This window comes from Artemia sp. Qi Xiang Cuo, chromosome 15 (assembly GCF_049724085.1).
Source record: "Artemia sp. Qi Xiang Cuo chromosome 15, ASM4972408v1, whole genome shotgun sequence".
NCBI classification, from domain to species: Eukaryota; Metazoa; Arthropoda; class Branchiopoda; order Anostraca; family Artemiidae; genus Artemia; species Artemia sp. Qi Xiang Cuo.
This window is the reverse complement of record NC_142808.1, coordinates 58,792,192-58,806,083: the sequence shown is the minus strand read 5'-3', so window position 1 is coordinate 58,806,083 and position 13,892 is coordinate 58,792,192. Positions and strand designations below refer to the sequence as shown.

General features: G+C 39.0%; 1 protein-coding gene across 1 annotated transcript; it reads right to left on the bottom strand.

The window, feature by feature from the left end:
- Window positions 1–1,742: 1,742 nt before the first annotated feature.
- LOC148943920 (histone-lysine N-methyltransferase SETMAR-like) lies at window positions 1,743–3,231 on the bottom strand. The gene is made up of 2 exons (XM_089101288.1): window positions 3,143–3,231; window positions 1,743–2,346 (listed from the first exon to the last, which is right to left on the bottom strand). Exons 1-2 carry the CDS (start codon window positions 3,229–3,231, stop codon window positions 1,743–1,745), a joined length of 693 nt encoding a protein of 230 aa, XP_088957414.1.
- Between the last annotated feature and the right edge of the window lie 10,661 nt (window positions 3,232–13,892).

Here is a 13,892-nt window from a genome sequence, read left to right as displayed (position 1 = left end):
ACTTCCGATAGAGCTCATTTGAATGGAAATTGAAAGTTCTAGTTCATTTTCTCAGAGTAAAAAACGATCGGAGGGTAACTAGTTCCTCCCATCCTACACGCCTTTGGGTTTTCAGGATGGATAAACTCATCCGTTAAAAATTTGGGGAGACCATTTTGTTAAAAAATAGTTCAAATGTAAGGTATTAAAACTAAGGGGTCAACACAAACCCCAAGGGCCCAGGAAAGGGCGTTGTAAGTCTTACTCTGGGGATATATATGGTTCTTAAAGAAAGGGTGCTCGTATAAACTTCGGAGAGGGCTTATTTGATTGAAAATAAAAAGTTATAATTCCCTTTTAAAGCTTCAAAAGGCACCGAAGGGCACTTAGCCCCCCCCCCCACTCAGGCCCTTTTTTACTTTGATGCCCATGCCCTTTTTTCCCAAGACCCATCCGATAAAATTTTGAGATAGCCATTGTGTTAAAAATAGTTCAAACACCAGATAATAAAAACTCCGATGTTGACAAAAACTTGTTTTTCACTTTAATATGTTTACTTTGATATTAGTTTTAATACTTTGATGAACATTATTTTTTTTTAAGTTTGATTTTGAAATAACGAATTTTTTAAAACAAGAAAATTTTTGAAATCAAAAATATTAGCATTAAATGAACACTCTGATTTCCTAACTCTTCGGATCCAACATCACCAACAGATTTGCCGAAAGTGAGGACCTCACTCTTCGAAGCATTAGAATTGAGACAAATTCAGGCATACTTCCTACTAAGCACAGAAAAATTCTCCTCAATAGACGTTACAGTTCTACTTAAAAACAGGATGTCGTCAGCGTAATTGAGTGTGGAAAGGTCCAAACCTTTAAAACAAAACTAATTCTAGCCTTTTTCTGGGGTGCAATCACACTATTATTATACAACGGTGGCGAAGTTACACCACTCTGGCGGATTACTTTCCAAACTCAAATTGCGGCTTTATACATTACAGAACCATGACGAGTAGATACTTTCACGACAACATATAATCTCGCATTTAGATTTTTTAATACCCACAGAACTGAACGATTGAGACTTCACTGCTGCGCACTATACAGCAAATGAGAATGCACAGTAGAATCAAAAGCACGAGAGACATCATGAGCAGCTAGGACGAAAAACTGAAAACGGACAGAAATTAAATAAGCAGTCATAGCAAAAAACATACAACAAGTAATAATATAAATGAATAAATACGAGGGCAATTCAGAAACTAACCTCCGGTTGATTGAAAAAAATACACCAAGTTAAGTAAAAATATTTTAATATATACATCTTACAACTACATCTTTGCACTATTTTTCGACATAGTCTCCATAACGATTGAGGCACTTATCGTATCTCTTCACAAGCTTTGAAATTGCTTCTGCATAAAAATCACCCGCTTGTGCCTTGAGCCAGCCTGTGACCGCATCTTTGAGCTCTTCGTCGTCATCAAACCGCTGGGACCTGAGCCATTTCTTCATATGCATGAAGAGGTGATAATCGCTTGGCGCCAGATCTGGACTATAAGGTGGATGGTTGAAAACGTCCCACTTGAAGGACTCAAGAAGGGCTGTTTTTCTGCGAGCAGAGTGAGGACGGGCGTTATCGTGGAAAATAACGATACCAGAAGTCAGCATACCACGGCGTTTGTTCTGTATAGCCCGTCGTAATGTTATTAGTGTTTCACAGTACACGTCTTGATTAATGGTCTTCCCAAGTTCCATGAATTAAACCAACAACACCCCTTTGGCATCCCAAAACACCGTTGCCATCAGTTTTCTCGCAGAAAAATCTTGCCGGGCTTTTTTTGGTTTGGTTGGCGAATCTGAATGTGCCCACATCTTTGAATGTTCTTTTGTCTCAGGGTTCATGTACTTAATCCAGGTTTCTTCACCGGTCATGATTCTGTTTAACAATGGTTCTCCTTCGTCCTCATAACGTGACAGAAAGTCTAATGCAGAGGCCATTCTTTGAGTTTTGTGGTGGTCGGTAAGAATTTTGGGCACCCATCGTGCACAGAACTTACGGTAACTCAATCTTGCTGTCACTATCTCGTACAAAAGAGTCTTAGAAATCTGTGGAAAATCAGTAGACAACTCCGCCATTGTGAAACGTCGATTTTCACGAACTTTTGCATCAACTGTCTGAACGAGTTCGTCAGTCACCAAGGATTGTTTACCACTCCTTTCTTCATCATGAACGTTTTCTCGTCCACTTTTAAATAAACGTACCCATTCACGGACAACTCCTTCACTCATAACTTTTGGTCCGTACACGGCACAAAGCTCACGATGAATAGCTGCTTCAGAGTATCCTTTGGCTGTAAAAAACCTTATAACAGCACGCACTTCACATTTGGCGGGATTTTCTATTGCAGCACACATTTCAAACTACCACAATAACTAAACTAGCGCAGGTACGATGTTCACTCGACTACGGCTTGATGCCGACTGACCTGCTGAGTGCGTGAATGCACAGATGGCACGCTACTCCCCCCACTACACGCACTGTGACCAATCGGAGGTTAGTTTCTGAATTGCCCTCGTAGATCTTAAAGCGAGTAATTCTTTGACTGAATGTGAAAATCAAGCTTAAACCGAAAAAAATATTTTACTATTGAAGTATAAATGAAACTTAAGACAAACAGATATTAAATAAACAATCAATGCAAACTAACTAAAACGAGTGAAATTTAAAATTGAATATTCAAATCAAGCTTGAAACGAACAAAAATCACTACAAACAAGAGTTTGGGTATCGCCTCCCTCTCTCACTGTAAAAGTTTAAAACTGCGTCATTGGCACTTTACTGACAACTACATACGCCTTGAACACTCTTGGAAAGTATAAGCAACATCAAATTTATTATTTGATGGATTATGGTATTTGTCGTTTAAAGATCAATCAGTTCAAGAGTTTTTTTCACTTTAATTTTTTCTTCTTTTTCACTGATTTAAGACTTTAATATCTGTAAAATAAAATATTTGTCATGTAATTCGTTTTCGGTTAAGCTCCAATGACGCAGTAGGCTTTCGGTTTTTATTTACATTTAAGGAAGGGGGAAGTATCCGAACTCTTATTTGTAGTAAAACTATATTCGTCTTAACTGAACACTCTGATTTCCTAACTCTATGGATCCAGCATCAGTAACAGATTTGCCAAAGTTGTAAAGGAATCTGGCGGATTCCTTTCCAAACTCAAATTGCGGCTTACACATTACGTAACCATGACGAGTAGATACTTTCACGACAACACACAATTTCGCAGTCAGATTTTTTAATACCCGCAGAACTAAGCGATTGAGACTTCGCTGCTGCGCACTATACAGCAAAGGAGAATGCAAGCTAGAATCGAAAGCACGAGAGACATCATGAGACGAAAGGACGAAAAACTTGCCACTATTCTCTATAGTATGTTGGCAAGTATATAATGCACGTGTTCCCGACTATAGTCTTCCTTAAATCCAAATTGGTTTTCCGGAGTTGAACAAGCCTTATCTATGTCCTTAATCACTAGTAACTCCATCAATTTACCCAGAACATAAGAAACTGTAATAGGCCTAAAGAAACAACATTACCGGCTATCTTTATCTTTTTTCGGAAGCGGAGTAAATGTACCGACACAAAAAGAGTCGAGGACAATACTAAAATTAAAAAATATTTGATAAAGCAAATTTAGATTTGAAGCAGCTTATCACTTGCATGTAATAAATAAAAACCACATAATTGATCATAACCACGCGAGAACTTTTTTCGAAGGTAAATGATACCACTATATATATCAGAGGCCGTAACTACAAAACCAATATCGGATTCAGTATCAACTAAACTATCCACTAGTAGTGATTCATAGAGGTTTTGTAACACTTGATCAGGTGGAGAAAATTCGCTGGTGAAATAGATAATCCAGTCACTCTCACTTGGAAGCTCTGAAGCGACACCTTTTGACTTATTTCCCCCAATGAATCTCCGAATTTCATTTTGGTTAGTTGCAAGACGCTCATTCCTGCTGTCAATAATCTTAGCTTTGTGATTGGCAAGAAACTTAGCAAAACGACGTTTGGTATATAACCGTATGTCATAAACGGCACCCGATTTTGGCCGATCGCAATCATTCCATATTTAGTGTCAAAACTTTGAAGATTTGCATTTTTGCTGTAAAGCCGGATTTAGGGAGCAGCCAGGTATTTCTGAACCCGAGCGAGCTTTACGTAAAAGAACGGGACAACGCTGAGCCCAACGCATTGCATGTGTGATTTCACTACAGTAAATGTTGATTAGATTTTTTTTTTCTCCGACTCAATGATGTCTGAGGATTGTGGCAGCAGTTGGAAAGTGATCTTAATTTTATCGAGTGTGGCATCAAGCTCTGCTTTATATACAGCAACATTTATGTTGTTCCAGTCACATTCGAATTTCCGCTTCCGTTTCTTATTATCTTTTTTAAGGAGAACACTATCAATGACAAAAGAGCTGGAGATTGGTAAATGATCCGATACTGATATGCTAAAGTCAACATGGCTTGAGCCATTCGCAGTCAAGCCGTTCGAGCAGAGCATGAAATCAAGTGAACTTGTCGCTCCGGAGTTATGGATATACGTATACGAATGGTCATTTGGGACAAAATACAGATTGGACAGAGCATAGAGAAGTATGCTTTCTGAGACCTACTGAGATTTCATAGTAGGGGCCTCTCCCAGGCCACTCAGCGCGTCCCCAGGTGGTGGACAGGGGAACGCCCTACAGATATGTAGGGTACCTCCATTGAGGAGGAGGCGCGGACCAAGGGAGGACCCACTCCCTGGGGGTCCTTAATTGAAACTGGGGCACCCTCACCCGGGACTGTAAATAGGGGCGGAGGTGGACAAAGGCCCCTCGGATGTACACTCAGCAGGGCCCATAGGCATGTGGAACGTCCCGTTAGTTACAAACCTTCTCCCAGCAATGGGTTACAAAGCATGGTGAAGCAGAACACCATCGTGGGAGGACCCTCTATAGGAGGACAACTGCGGAAGGGCGGAGGATCCAGATTTACGGACAATGGCCTCTGAAAGCTGGTGGAGAGGAGTAGCTTGCCGCCGAAACCGATTTAGCCAAGAAACCGCCTCTCTTGAGTATCATGAAAAAAGGGCTCAGTATTATGCAAATATCTGCTACCGTGTCCGGGGTAACCGAAGAACAATCAATTTTAAATGAGGATAAGGTGATTTTACTTGCTACCGCGTCCAGGGTAGCCGACAACCCTAGGCCTAGGACAACCCCCACCCGTGGAAAAAATCCACACGGTTATTTTGTTCCCACAAATACCCCCTATCACTTTGTCATGCTAAACATCTGAACGCTTGCCAGACCTTAAAAGCTAGATCCTGCCATTAGAGACCTGCAAAAATACAAGGAGGATGTTATCGGCCTCTCTGAGACGCACCTCCCCTGAACAAGACAAGAAAACCTCTCTTGAGCCTCCCTCTTCTTGTCTTTCCGCAAGGGTGGAGTTCATCGACAAGGTGTACGACTCTTCGTATAACCAACTGCCAAAAAATCTTTAATTTCTTTCACCCCAGTCTCAGAAAGAATAACCGTCTTACGACTGAAGGGAGCTGCCAAGAATATCTCTGTCATCCAAGTCTATGGTCCAAACTTCTTCAGAAGTGAGGAACAATGTGATAAATTCTATTTCACACTACAAAGCATCATCGACCAAATCCATCAGAAAGACGTACTGATCGTCATGGGGGATTTTAACGCTATAGCAAGCACGGATAATACCGGTCAGTCCGATATACTGGGGCCTTTTGGTCACGGTAAACTCACTGCAAGAAGTGAACGATGACTGGACTTCTGCCAAGAAAACAAGCTATTTGTAACGAATACAATGTTCAAACAACATCATCGACGTAAAGTGACCTGGAGATCCCTAGACGGAAAAATCGAGAACATGATTGATTATATGCTAATATCGAAGCACTGGAAGTCGTCTGTACTAGACACAGTAGCATTACCTGGAGAAGGCTTCGACTCTGACCAAACTCTCCTGATGTCAGGGTTCAAACCAAGAATGAGAAAACTGCAAAAAGCAACAAAAATCCCAAGATTCAGGGTGGATCTACTGCAGGATCCCGAAAAAAGGCAGACCTACACTTCCAATCTACCTGAAAAATTTCGAGAGATCCTGGCAAATAATTCTCCCTTGACCACCTCTAATGAGATAGACTCCCTGACCGAGCAGGCCACATCAGCAATCATCGAGACAGTGAACGACGTCCTCGGACGAAAAACTCCCAATGAAAAACCATGGATCACAGATGAGATCACCATAGGCAGGAGACATGTTGAAACAGTTGACCACTTCCTGTACCTGGTAGGCTACACTCCTCAGATAATTGCCATAGCCTTGACGTGAAACGTCGACTTGCACTTGCTAGCTCTAGCTTCCAAAGACTAGCAAAGCTCTGAAAAAGCCACCACCTAGCCAACAAACTCAAAATGCGCCTATTCAACAGTTTAGTAATCCCCATAGTTATTTATGGATGCGAAACATGGACTCTGAAAACCGAAGATTAAATAAAACTTCTAGCTTTTGAGAGGAGATGCTTCCGTTACAATGCTAGAATCAAATACACTTACCGATTCACAAATGTGAAAGCACGTCAAAGGTTCCAGTTCGCTGAAACCCGTCTAAGTAAAATGAAGGAGCAGTAACTACGCTGGCTCGGTCACGTAAAGTGAATGGAGGCAAGCCGCCTCCCGAAAATTGCCCTTGAAGAATCTCTCCATGGCCTTCGTCCACGAGGCGGACCACAAAACGATGGATGGAGAACTTCCACTTTAACAATGTCAAGATAGTCCAGATGTCACGTATCACACCAGAGAGCAACGTACCAAGCTCTTACGCATGAGCTAGCAAGAGAAGTGGCCCCAAAACATCCCACGAGGATGGCCGGGACCAAAGTAAGTAAGTATACAGAAGTATTTGTGATATTGAGTGATCTGGTACTGAGAGGTCCCAGTTCACCTCCCCGGTGAGGATAATACGATAAGATGCATAAGCACACTGCTGCAAAGATTTAGCAAGCTTTATTGTTGTATGGGAGAAATTTTCTTCAGAAGCCAAGTTCTTTTATCAGTTGGTAAGTACCAGCAATATACTATCAGATATGCAATTTATATGCCAAGAAAACACTCGGTCTCGACAAATACTGATGCCTAAAGGCGAGAACTGATTAGCATTGCCAGTCCGCTGGAAGGTCTTCCTCTCCCCGAATTCTTAGCTGGCACCCCGTAATGGCTAGTTTTGTCTTTCACTTTTAACAGGGAAAGCGAGTCGGCTGAAAGAAAATGTTCTTGTAGACACAAAACGTCGTTGCAATACATCAAGCTTTCATTCAGTGGGAGTTTATTGACTGCACCCTCATTCAGATTCCACGAAGACACTTTTAGCTTAGAGTTAATCCTGGCTTCATCATGATCTTTCTGGCTACGGAGTACTTAACACTGAAGCACGGATGGTGTGTCTGCTTACAGAAAGCACACTTCAGCGCAGCATTGCAGGGTTTATCTTTATTGTTAGCATGATTGCCAATGCAACGAGAACAGCGATTAGCGTTTTTACAGTCCTTAGCAGCGTGACCGTACTCTTGGCACTGAAAACAGCTCTATGGCAAATGCCAATACGTGCCTATTCGGAAGCACTCATAGCTCAGAGTTATAGGGCTGTTCATTGCTACTTGTAAATTGTCCTTACTTTCAAAAATATCAGTTTTAAAACTTTGATGAGCAATTGTTTTTTTTTAAAGTTTGATTTTAAAATAAGGAATTGTTAACAACTAAACTTTTTACAATCAAAAACGAACAAAAATTAATTAAAAAAAACTTTCCGAAAAATAATTTTTATGCCAAGGAAACACTCGTTCTTGACAAATACTGATGCCGAAAGGTGAGAACTGATTAGCATCGCCAGTTCGCCGGAAGGTCTTCCTCTCCCCGAATTCTTAGCTGGCACTCCGTAAGGGCAAGTTTTGTCATTCACTTTTAACAGGGAAAGTGAGTCGGCTGAAAGGAAAGGTTCTTATAGACACAAAACGTCGCTGAAAGACATCAAGCTTTCAATGAATGGGAGTTTATTGACTACACCACGATTCAGATTCCAGGAAGACACTTTTAGCTTAGAGTTGATCTTGGTTTTATCATGAGCTTTCTGGTTATGGCGCACTTAACACTGTAGCACGGATGGTTTGTCTGCTTACAGAAAGGACACTTCACTGCAGTATTGCAAGGTTTATCTTTATTGTTCGCATGATTGCCACTGCAACGGGAACAGCGAGTAGCGTTTTTACAGTCCTTAGCAGCGTGACCGTATTCTTGGCACTGAAAACACCTCATTGGCAAATACCATTATGAGTCTATTCGGAAGCGCTCATAGCCCAGAGTTATAGGGCTGTTCATTGCTACTTGTAAATTGTCCTTACTTTGATATCAGTTTTAATACTTTGATGAACATTTGTTTTTTTTAAGTTTGATTTTAAAATAAGGAATTTTTTAAAACTAGAAACTTTTTGCAATCAAAAACGAACAAAAAATAATTAGAAAACTTTCCGAAAAATAAGTTTTTCAAAGTTAAAATAAGGAATTTTTTAAAACTAGAAACTTTTTGCAATAAAAAACGAACAAATAAATAATTAGAAAACTTTCCGAAAAATAAGTTTTTCAAAGTTAAAATAAGGAATTTTTTAAAACTAGAAACTTTTTGCAATCAAAAACGAACAAAAAATAATTAGAAAACTTTCCGAAAAATAATTTTTTCAAAGAAAAATAAAGGCTTTTATACTTAAGTTCAGCTGATACAAATACCTGTTAAAATTCAAAGTCAAAACGACCAGAAATTACTATTAAAGAATAAATGAAACCCAAAACGGACAGAAATTAAATAAGCAATCATAACAGAAAAACATACAACAAGTAATAATGTAAATGAATAAATAGATCTTAAAGCGAGTAATTCTTTGACTGAATATGAAAATCAAGCTTAAAACGAAAAAAATATTTTACTATTGAAGTATAAATGAAACTCAAGACAAACAGATATTAAATAAACAATCAATGCAAACTAACATACAATAGATATTAATATAAATGAATAAATAAATCTTAAAACGAGTGAAACTTAAAATTGAATATGCAAATCAAGCTTAAAACGAACAAAAATCACTACAAACAAGCGTTTGTAGTTTTTAATTCACCCGCGTTGTCTTACTTTCAAAGACAAGCTTGTATGAGCGACTTTGTCGAATTCTCTCGGCTTTCGTACAATTCCTAATCTTTGAACATAGATCGTTCGGCTTAACCTCATCGGGCACATGTCTTATAATACCAAAATAAGCGGGGGTCTTCAGCCGAGCATCAGTGTCTGTAGCACTGTTAAGCGCTTCAGCAAGAGACTTTGCTGCATCTTTGTTTGAGCATAGCATCTTAGTTTGAGCATCTGTTTGAGCATAACAGAGTAAAAAAGTTTTGCTGTATTTGAGTTTGTTGTATTTGCACTCACAGTCGCACTAGCGTTATTTCGTGCCGATCTGAAGAAGCTTAGGTGGTCAATAAGATTGTCCTGAGTAGAAAGAAGCTCACTGACCTGGCGAATCAGTGTGGCTGTAGCATCCCCTGAGAGTATGGGTACCTCGTCAGGCTCATAGATTAAAAACTTGGGGAGGACTACTCTCTTCTCGTCGCAAGTCCGGATTGCTCTTATCAAATCAGCAATCATCTCCTTGGGCTTAACATGATCTTGAAAATTCGTTTGAAAAAATTCAAACGAATTTACTGAAAAAAATATGGATTGTCAGTTTAATATATATATATGCTGATATTTATTCCTTATAATCTTAATTAACTTTTGATTTCTTAAAGTTAAAAGAATGTAAAAACATTTAAAAGTGAAAACATTTAAAAGAATTTTTTCAGTAAAGTAAAATTTATATTCTGGCTTTTAAAAATTATACGGGTTTAGAACCCTACTCAGATTAATTTCTGCTCGTTTTGAGTTTGACTTATTTTAATTTTTGTTTGTTTTGGGTTTCATTTATTTATTGATACTAATTTGTGGTAGTTGTGTGATTGGTAGATTGTTTGATTCTATTTTCGTTCATTTTTGGTTTTTGTAGTTCTTTACTTTTGTTTGAAAGACTCATTTTGTGGAATTTTTTTTTTAATGATTTTCTGTTCATTTTATATTGATATAGACTTTTTATGGGAAAAAGAAAATAATAGTTTGAATCTTTCCGGTTTTCTTTAAGAATCTATAGTTTAGCCTGCTATTTATATGCTGGAGAAACTTTTTCAGAAATGTTTAACAACAAGAACTCTTTTCAAATTATGACACCAATAGTTGTTTTTAATTTTTGATTTCTTCAGCTATTTTTATGAATGAGCTCTATTGATATGTTGAAAAAAAAATGGTTATCGCAAATTTTTATCGGGTGTTTGGGGAAATGATGGGCGTGGGGGGGGGGACGATTTCCCTCATATAACTTTCGAATAATAAAAAAATACACTAGTCCGCTCAATTTCCAATAGAATGGCTCCTTTTTTAAGCTTCTACGAAAATACTTTCTATAAAAACCTTATATGCCCCAAGCGCATAACTTACGACACTTGTCCTGAGAGCTATCGGGGGAGGGGGTGTTATCCTCAAATTTACAGACCTCTGAACTACGTTTAACAACATTAATATAACAAAATATTGATCGGAAATGTTTGGGGAAATGGGGGGCAAGGGGGAGGGGGGAGGTGTGATTCTCCCTCCTATTACCTTTGACTATTAAAAAGGACAATTGACCTCTTAATTTCCAAAAAATTAGTCCTTTTTGAAGTTTTAGCGACAACACTTCTTATATAAATCTTTTTATGCCCCAAGGGCATAACTCACAATCTGAGCACTGAGGGTTGTGGGGGTCCGTCATACTGAAAGACACAATTTGCAGACTCTCCAACTACTTTCAATAAAATGGCTATATCAAAATGTTAATCGGAAGTGTGTAGGGAAATGATAGGCGTAAGGGGGGGGGTATTTGTTCTCCGATTCCAGTTCTAATTTCTAGAACTGTAAACTACATTGAACAAAATGGCTATCTGAAAATTTTGACTGGGTGTGTTTGGGGAAATGGTGGGCGTGAGAGGAGGGTTAGTTACTCTCCAATCCCTTTCGTCAATTAAAAAGAGCACTATCCCTCTCAATTTCCAATTGAATGAGCCCCTTTCGAAGTTTCTACGACAACGCTATCTATAAGAACCTTATATGCCCCCAGGGCATAACTTACAACCTTTGCCCTGGGGGTTCTGGGGGGTTTGTAATCCTCAAGTACATCATTTCCAGAACTTTCAACTACTTTGAACAAAATATCTATCTCTAAAATTTGATTGAATGTGTTTGGGGATATGGTGGGCGTGGTAGGGGGGTTAGTTGCTCTCCATTCACTTTCGACTATTAAAAAGGGAACTAACCCTTTCAATTCCCAATCAAATGAGCCCCTTCTAAAGTCTCCACGACAAAATTTTCAATGAGAATCTTATATGCTCCCAGGTCACAACTTACAACCCTTGCCCTGAGGGGGGTTATTATCCTCAAAGACATAATTTCCAGAATTTTCAACTACGTTGAAAAAAACGGATATCTAAAAAATTTAATTGGATGCGTTTGGGGAAATAGTGGGCGTGAGAGAGGGGTTAGATGCCTTTCAATCCCTTTCGACTATTAAAAAGGGCACTAGCCTATACAATTTCCAATCAAATGTGCCATTTTCAAGGTTTATATTACAAAGCTTTCAATAAAAACCTTATATGCCCCCCCCCCGGGTATAACTTATAAACCTTGCACTGAAGACTGTAGGGGGAGTATCCTTCTCAGATATAATTTCTAGAACTTTCAACTGCGTTGAACAAAATGGCTATCTCAAAATTTTGATTGGATGTGTTTGGGGAAAAGGTTGGCGTGAGAGGGGGTTAGTTGCCCTCAAATCACTTTCGACTCTTAAAAATGGCATTAGCCCTTTCAATTTCCAACCGAATGAGCCCTTTTTAAAGTTTCTATGACAAAGCTTTCAATAAAAGCCATATATGCCCCCCCAGGGCATAACTTAATGCCCTTGCCCTAAAGACTGTGGGGGGAGTGTCCTGCTCAAAGATATAATTTCCAGACCTTTCAACTGCGTTGAACAAAATGGCTATCACAAAATTTCATTTGAACGTATTTGGGGAAACGGTGGGCGTGAAAAGGATGTTAGTTGCCTTCCAACACTTTCGACAATTAAAAGGGCACTGGCCATTTCAATTTCCAATCAAATGAGCCCTTTTTGAACTTTCTACGACAACACTTTCTTGAACTTTCTACGACAAAAATTTTATTCACCTCCACGGCGTAACTTACAACCCATGCCCTGTTGACTGTGGGGGTTTTGTTATCCTCAAAGACCTAACTTCCAGAACTTTCAACTACGTTGAACAAAATGGCTATCTCGAAATTTTGATTGAATGTGTTTGGGGAAAAGGTGGGTTAGTTGCCCTTCAATCACCTTCGACTGTTGAAAAGGGCACTAGCCCTTTGAATTTCCAATCAAATTAGTCTTTTTGGAAGTTTCTACGACAACACTTTCTATAAAAACCTTATATGCCTCTAGGGCATAACTTACAACCCGTGCCCTGAGGGCTGTGGGGGAATATCCTCCTCTTAAACATAATTTCTATCTGGAAATCAACTAAGCTGAACAAAATGGCTATCTCAAAATTTTGATTGGATGTGTTTGGGGAAATGGTGGGCGTGGAAGGGGTGTCAGTTGCCTTCCAATCACTTTCGAATATTAAAAAAGGCATAAGCCACTCCAATTTCCAATCAAATGAGCCCTTTACGAAGTTTCTACGACAACTCCTTCGGTACGAAGTGCCCTGGTCTAAGACCAAGAAAAAAAAAATACATTGTGCCAATATCGTTCTTTACTTAGGCAGTTGCGCTGCCTATGCTTTGTGACTTTCCCACACTAAGGTTTCAATATCGGTAATGTCATCATTCAACGCTTTGTTGTCACGGTTCAAGCAGATGTCACACATATCGCCTGTTCGCTTTTTCAAAGATATGTTCATGGACAAAAGTATCTTCCGATGTGCTTCAACAGAGGTGTGAACAAGTGGAAATTTCTTGCGAAGTCTTTGTGCATAGTATTGATTGTAAGAAAGCTATGGAGATCAAGCCTATTCGGCGCATTGTATCTTCTGTAGTGACAAAAGGTTTGTTGAAAACTGTTTATATGATATTTAAATTTTTCTTTTAAGTTGATGTAGCGGTTCCCATCACGTCGCTCAGTCAGAAAACTCTCTTCCTTTTCAGCTTTCTCTATAACCCTATGCAGCTCGTGCACCACTGAGTTATTCTTGTACCCAGGAACATTTTTCGGCATACATGTCAGTATTTTCGTGGTCTTTATTTAACCAAACAGAAAATTTTGGCAGTGTCAAAAAATTTGTGGCGCTTCGTGCCCCTGTTTTACCGACTCTTTTCTTTATCAAGGGGCTAAAACATTGGGAGGGGGCGTCCCTACTCCCCTATACACTATGGCCCTGGATACTACTATTACTGCTACTACCACTAAAACTACTGATTTAGATAATTTCGGAGACTACACTGCCTTTCCATGATGATAAAGTAAAAGTCCAAAATAGGGATAAAATCCTTTTTAATGGATAGTGTATAATAAATTTCAAAAAAAATACCAGATATTTTAGTCACATATACAGTGACCGTCATCAGTAGTAAAACTAAACTAAAACAATTTAAAACAAACGTTTATATACTAAATCAAATAAAATTACATATTGTTTAAATCTCTAACTCTTTTCA